Source organism: Echinops telfairi, unplaced genomic scaffold (assembly GCF_000313985.2).
Source record: "Echinops telfairi isolate 266 unplaced genomic scaffold, ASM31398v2 ScPeMD7_7410;HRSCAF=8448, whole genome shotgun sequence".
Taxonomy (NCBI): Eukaryota; Metazoa; Chordata; class Mammalia; order Afrosoricida; family Tenrecidae; genus Echinops; species Echinops telfairi.
Genome location: NW_022111310.1, coordinates 9419887 through 9439675, shown reverse-complemented (window position 1 = coordinate 9439675; position 19789 = coordinate 9419887). Strand labels below are relative to the sequence as shown.

Sequence of the window (19789 nt, the reverse complement as noted above, 5' to 3'; positions counted from 1 at the left end):
GTACAAATGCGCTTTACACAATTGATGTGTGTATGGATTGCGATAACAGTTGTATGAGCCCCTAATAAAATGTTTAATAAAAAAAAAAAAGAAAACAAAATGATAAAGAGTAAAATATTTGAGTATAAAAGTAAAAAAATATATATTATCAGTCCCCCAAGGCATTCTATACCAGGAATTCCAAAACATTCACAGGGGAGTGAAAAACAGGATCACAAGTCTGTTTTGCTATAAGTTAAGATCACTCAATAACATAATGATAAATATAAAGCTCCATATGGTCTATTATGCATATAAACTTCCAGGCAGCATTATAGTCTATGTGATGGTACTCTCAGCACAAAACTTCAAGTTTGGGAGTTCAAACCTACCAGCCACTGTGCAGAAGTGGAGGCGGTCTGTCTCAGAAACATCTAAAGGGTTGTGATGAGTTGAACTTGCCTCAATTGCAGTAGGTTTGGGTTTGTTCCCCAATCCCTTTCTCCCCACTAAACTGAAGATAAAGGTTAGACTATCAATGTCTATTAGTTCTTTCTAGGATTCTAAATTACCTTACCATCAAAGGAAAAACATACAAAATATTCCATAGATGTAAGCACTCAGTCTCCATAATATCAAAACATTCAGTCAGTAAAGAAGTACTTTCAAAGGTCAAGGTTTGGCCCACGCTTTACTTTTTCTTTTTTTTAAAAAAAGTCATTTTATTGGGGGCTCTTACAGCTTTTATAGCATTTCATTCCTCAATGGTATCGAGCATATTTGTACATACGTTGCCATCATAATTTCCAAAACATTTCCTACTTGAGCCCTTGGTATAAGCTCGCCCCCCCCACCCCCCCGCCCCAATCTCACCCTCATGAATCCTTGATCAATTATATACTGTTATTATTATTTCGTATCTTACACTGTCCATAGTCTCCCTTCACTCACATTTCTATTATTCATCCTCTTTGGGAGGGGGATTATATATCCAACCTTGTGGCCCGACACACATTTTATTCTTTCCCACATTTTAATTAACTATACACAAAATGAAAAGTAAAGTAAAAAGATGTGTTGTATTTTCCACAAGTGTTTTCATTTCCCATCCATAAATACTAAATATAAACACAATGCTTTCCTTAATTGAAAGAGTTCAATGTTTGGTTATCACTAACCTGAAAGAATGTCCGAGCCTCTTTATACCTGCACTCAATAAACCTAGAGTGTGGTATTTCTTCTAGAAAATGCATGGGATCTTTTGGAATGTGAACTTCTAGTCCATCAATGATAACCTGATGTAAGACTGGCCTGAAAACAAAAGTTAAGATTGTAAGTATTTAGCATAGAATATTTAGCAGCTTCTTTAAAATGTTGGACACTGGCAAAACTGCGGAACACCAGGCATATTTTCTTCAATCATTGCAGATGTCAATTAGCAACTTTAATAATACCTTGGTAATTACATATTCAACAGTAATGAGTTTTAAGTATTTTGATTAACAAATCTTGAAATATTTTTAACTTATATATATGCACCTTGATGTTTTTGGCAGAAACGAAAGCTAAATGGCAAAATTAAATACTACTGATCTACTTTTAAAGAAGTACGTAAATGCTCTCAACACTTAAGACACATGCAAATTACGATAGCCTGAAAAAAATCTCAACAATGGACAAAATGCTAACCTGAGAATCAGTCATGTATTTTAATTCCATATTCTATAAATATACATTGAGTTTCCCATTCCTCTCTGTTTAAAATTGGGTAGTACAGAGACGTTATCTGTTTCCTAGGGAAGCTTACAACTTATGCTTAATAAATATTTATTGACAGATAATTTTTGAATTATTCACAAGGTAGAGAAAACAAAATTCCTCACAATTACAATAGGTAACATCATGGTAAGTGGAGAAAAGATTAAAATCCTCAAGGATTTCATCTTGCTTGGATCCATAATCAATGCTCACAGAAGTAGAAGTCAAGAGCTCAAACCAAGCATTGCATTGGGTAAATCTGCTGCACAGGACCTCTTTAAAGTGTTGAGAAGAAATAATGCTACTCTGAGAACTAAGGTGTGCCAAAGCCAAGCCATGGTATTTTCATTTGCCTTATAGCATATGAAATTTGGACACTGAACAAGGAAGGCTGTAGAAGAATTGATGTATCTGAATTATGGTGCTGGAGAGGAATAATTCAGAGTACCATTGACTTCCAAAAGAAGTAAAATATGTATCGGGAGAAGCACAGCAAGAATGCTCCTTAGAAGTGAGGCCAGAGACACTTTACTTCATGTACTTGGGACATGTTATCAGAAGAGACCAGTCCCTGGAGAAAGGACATCTTGCCTGATAAAATGGAGGGACAGCCACATGGAAGAAGCACACCAGCCTATGTGATCATGAGGTGTCGAAGGGATCAGGTATCAGGCATCAAAGAACAAAAAATCATATCATTGTGAATGAGGGGGAGTGTAGATTGGGGACCCAAAGCCCATCTGTAAGCAACTGGGCATCTCCTTACAGAAGGGTCTCGGGGAGGAGACAAGCCAGTCAGGGTGCAGTGTAGCAACGATGAAACATACAACTTTCATCTAGTTCTTAAATGCTTCCCCCCCCCACACCCAATATCATGATCCCAATTCTACCTTACAAATCCGGCTAGACCAGAGGATGTACACTGGTACAGATAGGAACTGGAAACACAGGGAATCCAGGACGGATGATCCCTTCAGGACCAGTGGTGAGAGTGGCGATACCAGGAGGGTAGAGGGAGGGTGGGGTGGAAAGGGGGAACCGATTACAAGGATCTAATATAACCTCCTCCCTGGGGGACAGAAGACAGAAAAGTGGGTGAAGGGATACCTCGGACAGTATAAGATATGACAATAATAATTTATAAATTATCAAGGGTTCATGAGGGAGGGGCAACTGGGGAGGGAGGGTGCAAAATGAGGGACTGATGCCAAGGGCTCAAGTAGAAAGCAAATGTTTTGAGAATGATGATGGCAACAAATGTACAAATGTGCACGACACAATGGATATATGTATGGATTGTGATGCAATGGATGTATGTATGGATTGTGGTAAGAGTTGTACGAGCCCCCAATAAAATGATTTAAAAAAGTGAAATGGATGAAGGAATTTCATAACTCATGTAATAAAAAGTCAAGTAAATAATAATAATAAAGGGTCAAACATGACAAGTGTGAGGATGGCGCGGGACCAAGCAGCATCTTGTTCTGTCATGCACATGGTCATATGAGTCGGAAATGACTCGATGGCAGCTAATGCCAATAGAATTATTAACTAAACTTTAAAATAAATTTTCAAAACTTAAAAAGAAATTTAAAGATAATTTCTTACAGATTTAACTGGCATATACACAGTGGCTATCATGATTTTGACTAAAATAATTAGAAAAACCATACATTCACTGCCATTGAGTCGCTGCTGACTCAGAGAGAGCCTGTAGGACAGGGTGGAACTGCCCCTATGAGTTTCTGAGACTACAACTCTTTCCGGTCTTAGTGAGCTCTGTCTTTCTTCCTCAGAGCAGCTGGTGTTCTGAACTGCTGACCTTGTGGATTGCAGACCAACTGGTAACCACTACATCACTAGGGCTCCTTACAATTAGTAAAGAGTCACAATTAATAATAAAGTATTCCTTTACTCCCTCTCCTTTTTCAGCCATGTTATTTCTAATATCTAGCTTGGATCAGACATCCATAAAAAATGTAGATAACCCTCGTTTTGAAAATCTTTTTTGAACATCTATCAATTAAGGAGAAGATATGAATAATAGTCTTACATGACTCCATGGAAGTTGCCTACAACAAATCTTCAATATGAAAATTCTTACAAGTATGGTAAACTTTAACATCAAAGGGAAATGTTTACTGCCATCTTCACATCAAGTGCTGGCATAAAAATATCATATCACATTCCCATTTCCATTAAGTTAGTTCCACCTCATAGTGATTCTACAGAGAGTTTCTGGGGGCAGTAGTCTCAGCCTTCTCCTGCAGTGGCTGGGTGGTTGGATCACTGATCTTGCTGTTATCAGTCCAAGGCTCACCCAACAGCGCCACCACGAATGACGTCCAGAAGGAACAGGAAGCACAGCTCCAGTTATAAACAGCACACACAAGATCTAACTTCACGAGTGTCTCTTTCTTTTCTGGTAAATGATTAAAGCCTTTAGAACTGTGCTCTTAAAAAAAAATCCACGTGCAACCTGATGGTGAATATCTACTTTAAAGCAATGACAGGAGAGGGGAGAAGCAGGGAAACTAGATGAGTGGAAATGGACTACTAGAACAGAAATAATGAGATGACAAGTTGTGACGCATCTACCCAGTTCCATGGAATAAGTTGTATAGAAATTGTTAAACGAGAACCTAATTTTTGCTGTGTAAGCTTTCTGCAAAAAACACAGGAAAATATTGTTAAAAATATCTATTCTTCATCATGTAATGGTTAATGTAATAAACTATAGCTAATCAAATTTTACATGAGATAATAACTGTTCCTTCTGAGTAATTTTATTGAGAGAGAGCTACATACACAAGAGTGCTTCAAAAAGCTCATGGTAAAATTTGATTACCTTTTAATTTTGTTTATCCATGAACTTTATGAAGCCCCCTCATACATGTTTGTGAATCCTTTATTTGTATATATAGAAATATGTATTACTTGGTACATTTATGCACAGAACAAAAGCACAGAATAATAAATTTTAGAGTGAACATTTATGTATCAGTCAAATACTAAATACCTCTCTCAAATTGCCTGTCTTACATAATTACACTCTTTTTTACCCTAGAGACACCATTCCTGTCTTTTCTGGCAGCACTTTCCAACTTTTTTTTTTTTAACCAACAGATAAATCAATTTATTAAAATATTGATTTAAGCATCTGCAATGGTGACTTCCACCTCTACTCCAGGTTCAATACTTATGGAAGTGATCTGCTTAACTATCTCAGAAGGACTGTGCAAATCAATGAGACGCTTGTGGATTCTCATCTGGAATCGATCCCAGGTCTTTGAACCTTCACCACAGGGCGTTTTCCTGCTGGTAATTCTCAGAGTCTTGGTAGGCATCCTAACTGGTCCCTTCACTTTCAGGTTCTTCTCCTTAGCCCCTCTGATCAAGTCAGCACACACTTTCTCCAAGGATTTCACGTTGCGGCTGGTCAGAGTAATTCTAATCCGGTGAATGGCCACCTCTGGCTCCACAGGTGTCTTTCAGTGTTCTTAAATGCCATGGCAGGTGGCGCTTCCTCGACAAGAGCGACAAGAGCGAACAGCAGTGAGTCAGGAACGGGAGCAGGGGGACAGAGCGCGGTGGGACGGCGGCCGCGTCTTCCTCCTCCGACTTTTCCTAATACTTTTACCATTTCAGTATACTGCCAGAAACAGAATTTAGCTTGTGTTTGAAATTCATATGAATGCCATCATCTTTTGCACTTTGCTTCTGCCACTGAACACTGTAGGATTAATATACGTTATAAAGAACTCTAGTTTATTCATTTCACTGCATATAATATTCCTTTGTATGAAAAACAGATAAACATGTTTATCTTTTGACTTGTAGAAGGATATTTGCTTTGCATCAGTTTGAGGATTAAAAACAATGTTGCTTTGAGCATGTGTACTTCCTATGACATACGCTTATGAGTTTGTGTTGAGTATTTCATTCTAAAACTGGTTCGTGTGACTCATTTTAGAGTTCATTAGTAAATATGAAAAAGGAAGATAAACTCAGGACCGAACAACAGAAGTTTCATATTTCCCCTGTTGATTCTGTACTTGCTTACCTGTCAAAAGCTCCGGGATAACGACCAAAGTGTAATTTTCGAAAAGGAACAAATTTCCTGTCACTGTGTCCTTTGAGGCGTAGATGGCCATGCCAGAGGTAGTGGCCACTCCTTTCATGAAAGACCACCAAGTGGATGGCATGGGTAGTCAGCTTGCAGATATAGTGCAGGGGGATCTCAGTCCCAGAAAGTGAGTCGATCCCATCTAATCGGGGGTCTTTGCTCTGAATCTTGAGGCACTGAAACCCCATATTCTCAGCTATCCGAAACCAGTCTTCCTAGGATCAAAGAATCATCAAGCTTAAATACCGAAAGCCAAATACTAGTAGCAAAACTAAAGTGATCCTTACAATGAATTTAGCCATCACATTTCTGTGTTAATCTGCTCTTTGCCTGAAGCTTTAAAAAAATAAGGATGGGAAGGGAAGGTGGTAGGGGGAGAAAAAGGGCAGTAAAGAGAAACTGTGTAGCATGGAACACATGTCCAAAGATATCCTTTATGTAAATGAATGCAAATGTCTTCCATAGAATGAGAATGTTCACCTTAGAGTTCTCTTACCTTAAATACTAATATAAGACGAACACTTGATATTAAATTTGTAATTTTCAATGTAACCTCTAAAACCTTTACTTAAAATTCATATCCCAACACCATAAAAATCTACATTAATAAAACTATCAAATTGTAACCCACTAGAAAACAGAGTGAGACACACTGTAGACAGCATTTATAGTATAAAGCTCATATAACAAAATCAGCCCATAGTACACATTTTTAGTCCTAATCTCAACAACCAGTATTATAAATGGTTAAGCAGCATTAATTATTAACAATGCCTATATTTTAATATGAACTTATAATGTACATGGAACCATTATATACACTAGCTTATGACATCTACCCTATAAAGTAGGTAGCACAGGTATTATGGATAAGGAAACAGTCACAGAAATTAGGGTTCTTGTCTAAAGAAATAAGCCTAACAAGATGCAAAGCCACTTCCCAGTAATCAAAGAAATACAAATGAAATTAACAATGCCAATTCAAACCCATCAGGCTGGTAGCAGTTTTAGTGCCTCTTATTTCTTTAAAAGAGTATGAAGAAGCATAGTAAAATATTATAAATTGTCCTCTACTTTCCTGTGATTTTTGAAAAGTTGAGAATGAACCAAGAAAATAAAAAGGAGAAAATGGTAAAAGAAAATCTGGCAGCAATGAACATCATTTGCTTACAGATTAAAAGAGCTCATCAAGTATTTAGCATAATGAATGAAAAAAAGGATTGGACACAGACACATCAGTATGAAATTTCAAAATACCACGAGCGAGAAAGGAAAAATTGCAAAAAGTTTCCAGAAAGAATACATAGGTCACATATAAAAACACCAAAAACAGGCATAACATTTCTCAATAACAAAAAAGGATTCTATAGGACAGTACAGGGGAGGCTTCAGCCCACAGGGCCAAAGAAAAATATTCCTAATCTGGAATTCTACATGCAGCAGATCGAAAAAGAAAAAAAAAAAAGAGCCCAATTTCTCTCTATCCTTTAATCTACAACCACTGCTGTTATGACTTTGTGCTTCTTTTCGTCCAAAAGGCATAATCTAATTTTTATCATTTGTGACTTTTTTTGGTCAAAACCAGCAGCAATATTATGCTAGGTTGAACACTAGACCCCAAGCGCCCTTGTATCGTTTTGCTACCTCGAGGCTCTTTGAATACGTTTGGACTAGCCTGGGTGATGAAAGACACGTGCTCCAGGCACTTCCACTGCTCCACATCCGGAAGCAGAGCTGCCTCCATGACAGACTGATGCATGGCGGTGTTTAGCTGAGGCCAAAAGAATCACGCAGCTAAACCCTGTAAATCCTACCCAAACTGTTCCCTCACAGAATCATGTACTAAATAAATGTCACTAAGTTTTGGAGTAATTTACTACTAGCAGACATGAACTGATACAGAAACCAAACCAAAAATCAAATGTAAAGGTGAAAGAGAAACATTTTCAGATATGGACAGTTTCAGCCTCCTGCACAGAGTTTTGTACATGAAACATGTCATTGACTGCAACTCGTACAATGAATTATCATTTATCCGACTTCTCGTGTCATTCCTCCTAACCTTTCTGAAGTTTGTCCTTGGGTAAACGCTGCTCTTTTGGTGTCATATGATAGATTATTCTAAGTTGTGTGCACATCAATAGTATATTGTTCTTCTTATAAGATTATCTATTGTCTGGTTGAAAATTGAACCATGGAGGTAAGTTCTTTTCCAAACCTAAAAGATGATTAAGAACCATAATCTGTCTCAGAGGTTCAACACCAGTCTCTATCCAACCATTATGTCAGGTCTTTTTTTCTTTTTCTTCTTAATAATTTTTAGGGTTTGATTTTTAACGTTAGGGATTTCTAATATAGGAAAGATGCCAAGTATTGGGAAGGAGAACTACAGAATCATATCTGCACAGAAGACCAATCTTCCGAAAGACCAAGAGGGATGTTGCCAAGGGAAAAAGATGGAATGGTACAATTAGCTGTGTTAATTCTTATGGAGTTTTATATTCCTGTTGAATTACTGATACACAGAAAACTAGTATGGAAAAACGGATTGTACAATAAGAACCAAGGTAAACTAGATAGCTTACATACGCCTAACACTATAAACATTAATATGTAGCTAGGAAATAGCAATTTTAGGATGAAGTGAGAAATGTACATGTGTATATGTGTGAGACAGTGGAAATAAGAGCTTAATACCACAATAATTAAAATAGACACCAAAAATAGCAGCATAAATATTTTGGTCATAAATGAAAAGACCAACAAGGTAGAAAGTACTGATGAACCAGTTGGCTCAAGGTGTTGGAAGATGTGTGGTGAGGAGGGTGAACCCTGCTGTTTTTCAGCACTGAGCTTCATTCACATTAATACCTGACTTTTTATAGTGAGAAATTGTCTTATAATATCATGTTCTAACTTTTCTTTGACTTAAAAAAGTTTAAATATAAAATTGAGTAAAGAAAAAAATTAAGCAAACACCACATACATAATCTATTTTATCTAGAGTTTGCAAATGATTCATTTCAATTTGACCCCGATGAGAATTTAAATTTCCACCCCAAATATAATGATCAGAACCTACATTTTAAATGATATTCTTAGACAGTTTTTATGCATAAGTTTTAAACGTTGTCTTCAAATGGATAAGGGATGTCTACAAATCACATGGGGATAGTATTAAAATACAGCTTTGGAATCAGTGTATTTGGGGATAAAAAGGCAAATTCTCAGGAAGGGATAAAACCAGAATAGGCCAGTTGGAAGCTGTGGTCTTATCATCTGAATTGCAGATGGGAAGGAACCACAGGTCAGAAAAAAGCCAAGTTCAATCTCTTCAGGCCTTAAATTGACGTAAGCGTGGTGCAATCAAAGTACCCTTCAGTTTATACAGCTAATATAAACAGCCTCCTTTCAACCTCTTGTTAGAGGGAAAAATAAATTCTATTTGCTAAAGCTACTTTTAATTGTGTTCTATAACTTATTACTAGAGCAGTGGGGTTGGGGGTAGGCTTTAATGCTCCTAATTCACAGAAATTGTAAAATGCTTGAAGAAAATACTTAGATGTTTTATATTTTAAACTGCTAACTCCACCCTATTTTGTAAAGATCCACATTTCATTATCTAAAAGCACATCATCTTACCTCATTCTTCCAAAGGTGACTCTGTAGTGCAAATGCAGTAAAGTCCCTTGGGACACAGAAAAACTTGCAATCTGAAGTGGTGCCATAGGAAGTATTTTTGACATGTTCAAAGTTTTTATTAATCAAATCCAGAATCAAAGGATCAATGAGGAACACTGGAACATTCTGGCTAGATGTTAGCATAATAAATTTTTTAACTGCACGCTGTTTGAGAAGAAAAGAATCCCTTTATTCTACTAAACAATACAACAGCCTAATTTATCAATTTTTCATAACTGAAAGTGCATTAACTCAATAGTTCCCATGCTTACCTAAAAGAAACAAATTTTAATAAATAAAACCACGTCCCTGCTCTCAAGAAATATATCTTCTACTAAGATGATGAAAATATTTTGACACAAGATGAAATATGCTAAAATTAAAATACACACAGCGCACCAGTCTACAACATTGAACTAATTGTACATAGAAAGGAAACTCTTCAGAGGAAGTGGCATCTGACACGAGAACTCTGGCCTTAAAAATCTTTTTTTTGGTATTAGCTAAATCTTCTCAAACAAAAGAGAGAGGAAATACTAGGTCAGTTTTTAAAAATCTGTTATATTGGCCCCCTTTAAACCAGCAATCAATTTTGAGTGCCATTTCTCTTTGTATTTTACTCTACAAAACTCAAAACACTCGCAATGTTTTAAATAAATTCTATTAGGTAGTAAAACAAGGGTCCTCTAAATAACATCTGGGGTCTTAAAGACCTGTCTTTAAACAAGCAGCCATCTAAGTGAGGCATCAACAAAGTTATGGAAAAAGCAGAACAGCCTGGGTGATCTTCATGATCATAAATAATAAAACCACAATCAGGAGGGAGTGGTATTAGAGCTTAAGTTGTTAACACTTGATGTGCAGAAGGCTATGGATGACAGTGGAAGCCCAGGGTCCACACATAAATTAAGCCTTCAGTGAATCCCCTGTTCCTAGTAAAGGGATGTGAACAGCCCCGGTACCAAACAGAGAGCATTATAAAGGGTATAATAGTAGAAGTAGTTAGGTTAAAATGTATTACCTTGGTATTTGATCTCCTTTTTGACCCATTCTGAAATTGTTCCGGTTTAAAAAAAAAAAAGGTAAAGCAGAACTATACATGGATTATGACCTTGGTGAATCCCATCTGATTGTAGACTAGGGATGTGAATAGCCTTACCATTACACAGAAGGCAGTGGAAAGTGGATTATTGCAGATGCAGTAAGGTTAAAATTTGGCACCTTAGCACTCTGATCTGCCTTTTGGCCCATTTTAAATTTGTTTTGGTTCTTAATATTTTCTCCTTTAATTTTAATAAAGGTTTGTCGCTGTTTTACTTTGTTATTGTTGTTAGTTTTTTTAAATGTTTTCGGTATATGAAATTCAGGATAGGTATATCTAAAGACACAATAACTGGATTGATGGTTCCTTGAGGGCATGGCAAAGGGGGTGGGGAGAAATGGAGAGCTAATAGCAATGAGTATAAGAAGGAAATGTTCTAAAATTGATTGTAATGGTAATTGTATAACTCTTCTTAGATGATTGAATGATTGGATGTATGATTTGTGAATTATATGCCAATAAACTTATAAATTAAAAAAGGCACTCCAATAAAAAAGGAGTATCTTCCAATGAATAATCAAATTTCATAATTAAAATACCTAAAATAAACAGAATACCTAGTATGCATCACTGCTTAAAATCTACTTGAAGGAAAGCAATACTGATTTCAGAGATGTGTACTTAGCAAAAAGTGTTTGATAGAATTAAGAATAAATTTTTATTCATAAAATCTGAAGGAATTTATGCAAACAAAATACAAATAAAAAGCAACAACAAGAAAAATTTTAAGGACAGCATAGTAATGCAATCAAACCAGGGGGTGGTCTCTATCACTTGTTTATGATGAGGAATAGCATGCAAATGCTAAGAAAACAGCAATCCCTACCTAAAGGGACCTGTCATCTCTTTGTGAGATGGATAAATTAAAAAAATTGTAAACAATCTTGTGGCAAAAAAATTCAAAAACTTAGATGGAATGAACAAGTACAACTTTTAAAAGCTTCTGGGCGGGGTGTCGAACGGATCACTGAAGACAAATGGGTGCATAGGCAAGTGTGGTGAGGAAAGCTGATGGTGCCCGGCTATCAAAAAGTATAGCGTCTGGGGTCTTAGGGGCTTGAAGGTAATCAAGCGGCCATCAAGCTCAGAAGCAACAAAGCCCACATGGAGGAAGCACACCAGCCTATGCAACCACGAGGTGTCGAAGGGATCAGGTGTAAGGCATCATCAGAACAAAAAATCTTACCATAGTGAATGATGGGGGCAGTGCGGAGTGGAGATCCAAAGCCCATTAGTAGGCCACTGGAGATCCCCTTGCAGAGGGGTCTCGGGGAGGAGATGAGCCAGTCAGGGTGCGATGTAACAATGATGAGAAATACAACCTTCCTCTAGTTCCTAAAGGTTTCCTCCCCGCTCCCACTACCATGACTCGAATTCGATCTTGCAAGACTGGCTAGACCAGAGGAGGTACACTGGTACAGATAGGAACTGAAAATACAGGGAATCCAGGATGGATGAGCCCTATAGGACCAGTGGTGTGAGTGGCAAAACAGGGAGGGTAAAGGGAGAATGGGTAGGAAAGAGGGAACCGATTACATGGAACTGTGTGTGACCTCCTCCCTGGGGGACAGACAACCGAAAAGTGGGTGAAGGGAGAAGTCGGACAGGGCAAGATATGACAAAATACCCATTTATAAACTATCAAGGGCTCATGTGGGAGGGGGGAGCGGGGAGGGAGGGGAAAAATGAGGACCTAATGTCGGGGGTTTAAATGGAGAGAAAATGTTTTGAGAAATGATGTACAAATACGCTTTACACAATTGATGTGTGTATGGATTGGGATAACAGTTGTATGAGCCCCTAATAAAATGTTTAAAAAAAAAAAAAAAGCTTCTGGGAAAATGACATGGGAAATCTGAATTACTCTCTATTAAAGAAATTTAATTTGTTATTAAGAAAACCAAAAAAAAAAAGAAAACCAAAAAACCTTCTGGTTCTCAAAACTCCAAACAAACTTCACACACAATGGTTTCACTGGTGAGTTTTATCAAGAATTTAAGGACTAACCCACCCAGGGGGAGAGTATTGGTTGTGTCCCCACAGAATTGTTTGGTTCTGTCTTGTTTTTCTGTGCATATTATTATCTCTGCAGGTCTATCTAGAAAAGATAGGCTGGATAAACAATGGGACCAATGGTTCCGGAGGGACATGGGAGAGGGGGAGGTGGGGGAAAAGAAGTGGTGTTAACCAATCCAGGGACAAGGGAACAATGAGTGTAAGAGATTACTGAAACAATGTAAGGTATTACTGAAACCCAAATGAAGGTTGAGCATGATAGTGGGACAAGAGCAAAGTACAAGGAAATAGAGGAAAGAACTAGGAGGCAAAGGGCATATATAGAGACTTAAATACAGGCATGTACATATGTAAATTTATTTATATATGATGATGGGGACCCATGTGTATATATTTATAGGATTAGTATTAAGGTAGCAGATGGACATTGGGCCTCCATTCAAGTACTCCCTCAATGTAAGAACACTTTGTTCTAATGAGTCAGTATTCTGAGATGCTCACCTTCCCAACACAATCGCTGAAGACACAGCACGTGAATAAGCAAATGTGGCAAAGAAAGCTGATGGTGCCCAGCTATCAAAAGATATAGTGTCTGGAGTCTTAAAGGCTTGAAGGCAAACAAGCGGTCCTCTAGCTGGGAAGCAACAAAGCCCACATGGAAGAAGCACACCAGCCTGCATTATAACGAGGTGCCGAAGAGATCAGTTATCAGGCATCAAAGAACAAAAAATCATATCATTGTGTGCTCACTTCCCTGATACGATCACTGAAGACAAATGGGTGCATAAGCAAGTGTGGTGAAGAAGGTTGATGGTGCCTGGCTATCAAAAGATACAGCATCTGGAATCTTAAAGGCTTGAAGGTAAACAAGCGGCCATCTAGCCCAGAAGCAACTAAGCCCACATGGAATACGCACACCAGCCTGTGTGATCACAAGATGTTGAAGGGATCAGGTAGCAGACATCAAAGAATAAAAATCATCATTGTGTGTTCACCTTCCCCATACAAACGCTGAAGACAAATGTGTGCATAAGCAAGTATGGTGAAGAAGGTTGATTGTGCCTGACTATTGAGAGATATAGCATCTGGGGTCTTAAAGGCTGAAGGTAAACAAGTGACCATCTAGCCCAGAAGCAACAAAGCCCACTTGGATGAAGCACACCTGCCTGTGTGATCACGAGGTGTCGAAGGGTTCAGGTTATCAAGCACCAAAGAACAAAAAACTGTATCATTGTGAATGAGGGGGTGTGCGGGTGGAGACCCAAGGCCCATCTGTAGGCAACTGGACATCCCTTTGCAGAGGGGTCATGGGGAGGAGTCAAGTCAGTCAGGGTACACTGTAGCATTGATGAAACACACAACTTTCCTCTAGTTCTTAAATGCTTCCTTTACCCCCACTATCATAATCCCAATTCTACCTTACAAACCTGGCTGGACCAGAGGATGTACACTGATGCAGATAGGTTCCTATCTGGAAACACAGGGAATCAAGGACAGATGAACCCCTCAGGACCAGTGGTGAGAGTGGCGATACCGGGAGGGTGGAGGGAAGGTGGGGTAGAAAGGGGGAACCAATTACAAGGATCTATATATAACCTCCTCCCTGGAGGATGGACAACAGAAAAGTGAATGAAGGGAGATGTCAGGCAGTGTAAGGTATGATGAAAATCATAATAATTTATAAATTATCAAGGGCTCATGAGGGAGGGGGGAATGGGGAGGGAGGGAAAAAATGAGCTAATATTAAGGGTTCAAGTGGAAAGCAAATGTTTTGATGAGGGCAACAAATGTACAAATGTGCTTGACACAATCAATGTATACATGGATTGTGATAAGAGTTGTACAAGTCCCAATAAAATGATTTAAATTTTTTAAAAAGAATGAATTAATAAAAAATAGAGAGATGAGAAATCCCAAATATAGGCCCCGAGGTATTAAGAAATTAGAACTTACATATTGTAGTATATAAATACTTTGGAAACCTGGAAGTTTGTACTAAAGTTAACTGTATACATACTCTGTGATGCAGTCATTGTATTTCAGATATGCTGTCAAAAGCATGTATTGTTGATTGTCTGTAACTGTATTATTTGTCTTAACTCAAAACTATAGCTTTGTGATACATTCACACAATAAAATACTATAAGGCAGGGGACAGTAGATATTTTTTATAGAGATCCATATGGCAAATATTTTAGGTTTTGTGGACCATACAGTCTGTTACAACTACTGAACTGTTATTGTAGCATGAAAGCAGCTATAACAATTCATGCATGAATGGACATGGCTATATGCCAATAAAACTGCTTAAACAAACAATAAAAAAAAGAATTTAAGGAATGTACCAACTCTTTCTGCAAATGATAGAAACACTTTTTTTATGAGGCCAATGTAATCCTAATAGCAAGCCCTGACAAACACATAAAGAATTTACAAGCCACAATCTCTCACGAGAAAAGATGCAAGAATATCTAATGAAATATTATAAAAGTACAGCTGTTTTTTAAAAAGTAACCATCATGACATATTTATTTAGGTTAATCTAACATTTGAAAGTCAATCAAATCCAATCAAAATCTTCTACCTCACTAAAGCTATGATAGCTTTAATAAATTTTCTGAGCATGCTGTTTCGTTGCTAATATCAGATGGATCTTTGCTGAAAGCACAGAATATCAGAAAGATATTTCCTTGTATTTTTATTGTCTATGCAAAGACATCTGAATGCATGGATCATAACTACAAATAATATTGAGAAGAATGGAAATTGCAGAACACTTCATTGTGCTCATGTGGAACCTACAAACAGACCCGAGGGAGCTGTTCAAACAGAACATGGGAATACTGCATGGTTTAAAGTCATGAAGCCGTGGTCAAGGTTACCCTTTGACTATACTTATTCAATCTGCATGCTCAGCAATTAATCCAAGAGGCTGAACTTTATGTGGAAGAACATAGAAGAAAGGAATATAACACAGCCTTGCTTGCTGAAAGCCAAGAGGACTTCAACTTCCCAGTAGAGATCAAGGCCTACAGCCTTCAGTATGGAATATAATTCAGTGTAAAGAAAACAAAAATCTTCACAACTGGACCAAGAGACATCATGATAAATGGAGAAAAGACTGAAGTTGTTTAAGATTTCATTTAGCAACAGTCAATAAATCAAATGGTGTATTGCACTGGGCAGGTTCATTGCACAAGATATCTTTATAGTGTGAAAAAGATTTCACTTTGATGACTAAGGTGTAACTGAGCAATGCTATGGTATTTTCAATCAGCTAGTGTGCATGTGAAATCTGGACAAGGAAAAGAAAACCAGGAGAAAAAAAGATGCCTCTGAACTGTGGTGCTGGCATAGAATATCAAAAGTACTATCGCTGCCAGAAGAAGAAACAGATCTGTCTTGGGGGAAGTACAATCAGAATGCTCCTTAGAAGCAAGGATGGCAAAAAACGTTGTCTCACATACTTCGGACATATTGTCAGGAGTGCCCCATCCCTGGTAAGGACATCAAGTTTGGTACGGAGAACAGTCAGTGAAAACTTGTCACAACAGGCTGTACTAACACCATGGCTCAAACAGTGGACCCAAACATAACGGTGATTGGGAAGGCAGCGCAGGGCTGCGGAGGGTTTCGTGCTGTGTGCATGATCACTGATGTCAAGAGGGAAGGAACTCCATGGCACACATCAACAGCAGTAATTAGCAAACTTGAAAAATTCACAGTACTACCAGTATCAAATTGTAGAATGTTAAAGCTTATGATCAAGCATATTCCCAAACTGGCTAAAAGGGAATTTCAAATCTCAACAGAGAATTTCGCCTCTTATATACATGTGTTTCTTATGGGTAGGCAGAGGTAAAGAGGAGCTACAAAGAAGTAGATAAAATTTCATTTTATGTAATCTGCTGGAGTCTTTCTAGCTGTGACTCTAAAGTTCTATCATCGAGGGTACAAATCCCAACTATATATAATGTTTACCTTTCCCTTCAGACTACCCTAAGTCCATAAATCAAGTTAACATTGATTCTTCAAGACAAGGTAAGTAAACGAGCCTGGTAAAAGGTTATCTCAGACTTTAGCTTTTTTTATTTATATATATATATATATATATAAATCATTTTATTGGGGGCTCATACAACTCATCACAATCCATACATCCATCGATTGTGTCAAACACATTTGTACATTTGTTGCCCTCACCATTCTCAAAACATTTGCTTTCTACTTGAGCCCTTGGTATCAGCTCATTTTTCCCCTCCCTCCCCACTCCCTCATGAACCCTTGATAATTTATAAATTATTATTTTTTGTCATATCTTACATCTCTTTTAAAGTGCAGTTCAAATCCAGCTGGTGGTAGCAGTGTCCTAAAATTAGCATTATTTATGGCTGGTTGGTGATTTGAAAGCCCAAGTCTAATCTAAAGTTTTTCATGTCCCTGTTTACAGAGAGGTCAAATATTAAAATGTACTGAAATGTCTTATCATTTTTATAATATGTACTAACAGTGTAAATGCAATTTTTTTTAGTAAGTAAACTTTTTTTCATTTATAAGTTAGTTAGAAAAATGTAAAAAATTTATTTCAAAAAAAAAATTTATTTCATCAATGTTTATGTTCAGGAATTTGTGAAAACTAAACAAGGATATTTGTATATATTCCTAGTTTCCCTCTTCTCATAAAGGAAAAACATTGAGTACATTATTATTCCTGATTTTATTTTCTCGTATTCATAGTTGAATTCAGATTCCTATAATCATTCATCTGAGGAAGTATATAGCTCAGTTAATGAGGGTCATGGGTTAGACAACAAGAATTACTATCTGAAGTCATCTGTTTCTTAGCTAATTAACCTTATTCTCAGTACGGCAAATTACTTTTTAAAAGTCCTGAATGAGATACTGGCATGTAAAACATTTGGCATAGCACCTGCACCTTGCCCTTCCACATCCATAAGGAGGATATTATCATTGGCATCATTCAACAAATAGTTATTAAGTTTATCAATAAAAGAACTACATGAAGAGTGTAATTAAGGATTTGTTTACTGTACATACCCACTGTGTGCTATCAAATCCAATTCGGCTTCCTTTGGATTTAGATACACCAGCTCCATTCTAGGAAGATAACAAAAGAACACCTTCGTAAATTCAAAACCCAGCATGCAACAATGCGTGTTAGGTAGGCATGACATTCAAATGGTGCAAGTGCCTGATCACCGTTAAACTTTAGCCAAATATCTATTTTCACATAGTCATGAGCTAAAAATTCTATTTATATACAAACGGAAATGAAAAACAATACAAATTGCAGTAAATTATATATGGCCAACATCTCTAACCTATTATTTTCCTTCAATAAGTAGAAAATTCTTTATTATATCTTTGGAATTAGGGTCCTTTCATTTAGCTTTATATTCCTAACACCATTTCATTTCCATATACCAAGCTACTGTTTGTAGATCTTTGCAAAGTACCAGGTACTGCATTTGACATTTCATATACGATTTATGTATTCCCATCTAGCCCTCACAACATGCCTGCCAAGCAGGCAGTACTGTGAGCTGTCAAATAATTGTTTGTATTTCTTTAAGCTTATAACAAAAACAAATGAAACTCAGTGCCACACGTTAATTCGGACTCACAATGACCCCAGAGGAAAGCTGGAGCAATTCCAGAGTTCCACGGATATAAAGCCTTATAGAAGTAGACGGCTCCCTCTTTCTCCAACTGAGAAAGTTGGTTCAAATCACAGACCTTCTGGTTCACAGTCCAATGCCTAACCCACTATGCTACCAATTTAAAGTAGGGGTATCCTGTTTAGCAAGTTTTTATATAACCATATCAGAAAATTGCAATAGATTTTAGTGTTATTTCAATAACATTAAACTGCAATTGTGACTGGTTTGCCATATCCACACCAAGATGAGAATCTCAGTAACAAAGTATCCTAGAAGGATCTGAAAAACGGATTTTTACATAAAGAGGAAGAATGTCAGGAAAGCAGACAACGAAAGTCCAGTGATAAGAAAAAAAAGAAAAAAGACACATTAATTACCTTTGTAGATAAATAGTGCTTGTAGTAGTACAACTGAAACAGCAAAAATGCAGAACTTGTTAAAGTTAAAAGGGCCAAAATCACGTTCTTATTGATTCTACTCATTAGTCTGCAGATTGGCTGTCTTTTGAAATTAACTCCGCCGTTTTCATCTTTTTTGAATAGGAAAGTAATCTTGCTTTCTGTGAATAAAACGGTATTTCTAATGAGATAAAAACATAACACCAGTAAAAGCCAACAAAGAGAAAAAATTATCTAAAGTTCTACAGAATACATGACAGTCGTTTCATAACTCAGTGAAATAATCAGATGAGAACAAAGTTTACAATGGCATTCCTAACAACTGCAAACACAGGAAGACACACTCGGGTGTTCATACAGACAGAGGTTATGGGCTGTACGCTCAGTTTCTGGTCCTGCAGGTTTGGGGTAAGCCAGTTGCCATCAAGTCGATTCAGGGTTTTAGGGGCCCCATGCGTGCAGGACAGAACTATAATCCACAGCTTTTCAAGGCCATGGCCGTTCCTAAGTTAGCCTTTTGGCTAGCAGTGGCACACTTAGCCACCCAAGGACGTGTATGTCTAAGATCAAATCCCTGAATTTCATTTCTGAAAAGTTCTCAAGTGATGTTTAGCTGCAAATCTAGAGCTCCCGCTTGACAACCATTCCATTGAGAAATTGACAAAATTTGTGGTCAGGGAACAGGATCTGTATAACAGTCTTTGATGTTGAAATTTCTTTTGTGATCTAGCATGTAACTAGCTTTTATGAACATTCCATGTATGGCTTTCGTTTTTGCAGTAGTAAAGAAAACCGAATAAACAATTTTGTTCATCATTGGTCTCATCTATGATTTTTTCTTTAGAACAAGAAATTTCATTTCTACTTTCTCTTGATTGCCTGATTTTAATTAAATGTATGATTATATGTAGTGGTTCAGGTATTATCCATATTTCTTTAAATTTACTAATACCTCCATTACCTGATTCTTTTTTTATGTTTTTTTTACATTTTAATCATTTTATTAGGGGCTCATACAACTCTTATCACAATCCATACATACATCAAT

At 37.2% G+C, this 19789-nt stretch overlaps 1 protein-coding gene and 1 pseudogene across 4 annotated transcripts in view; both read right to left on the bottom strand.

The window, feature by feature from the left end:
• FKTN (fukutin) overlaps positions 1 to 19789 on the bottom strand; it is a 35456-nt gene that overhangs the window by 13831 nt on the left and 1836 nt on the right. For 2 of the 4 annotated variants that reach the window (XM_004710965.2, XM_045296576.1), the window contains exons 3-7: positions 18721 to 18902; positions 17721 to 17780; positions 9506 to 9709; positions 5801 to 6078; positions 1158 to 1290 (exon numbers count right to left, since the gene is read on the bottom strand). In XM_004710965.2, coding sequence (XP_004711022.1) covers positions 1158 to 1290; positions 5801 to 6078; positions 9506 to 9709; positions 17721 to 17780; positions 18721 to 18825 — 780 coding nt within the window. In that variant the 5' untranslated portion in view covers positions 18826 to 18902. Of the gene's footprint in view, positions 1 to 1157; positions 1291 to 5800; positions 6079 to 9505; positions 9710 to 17720; positions 17781 to 18720; positions 18903 to 19789 lie in introns of those variants that run through there. The other 2 variants (XM_045296577.1, XM_045296578.1) reach the window with 2 other exon arrangements.
• LOC105979380 lies at positions 4890 to 5248 on the bottom strand (annotated as a pseudogene).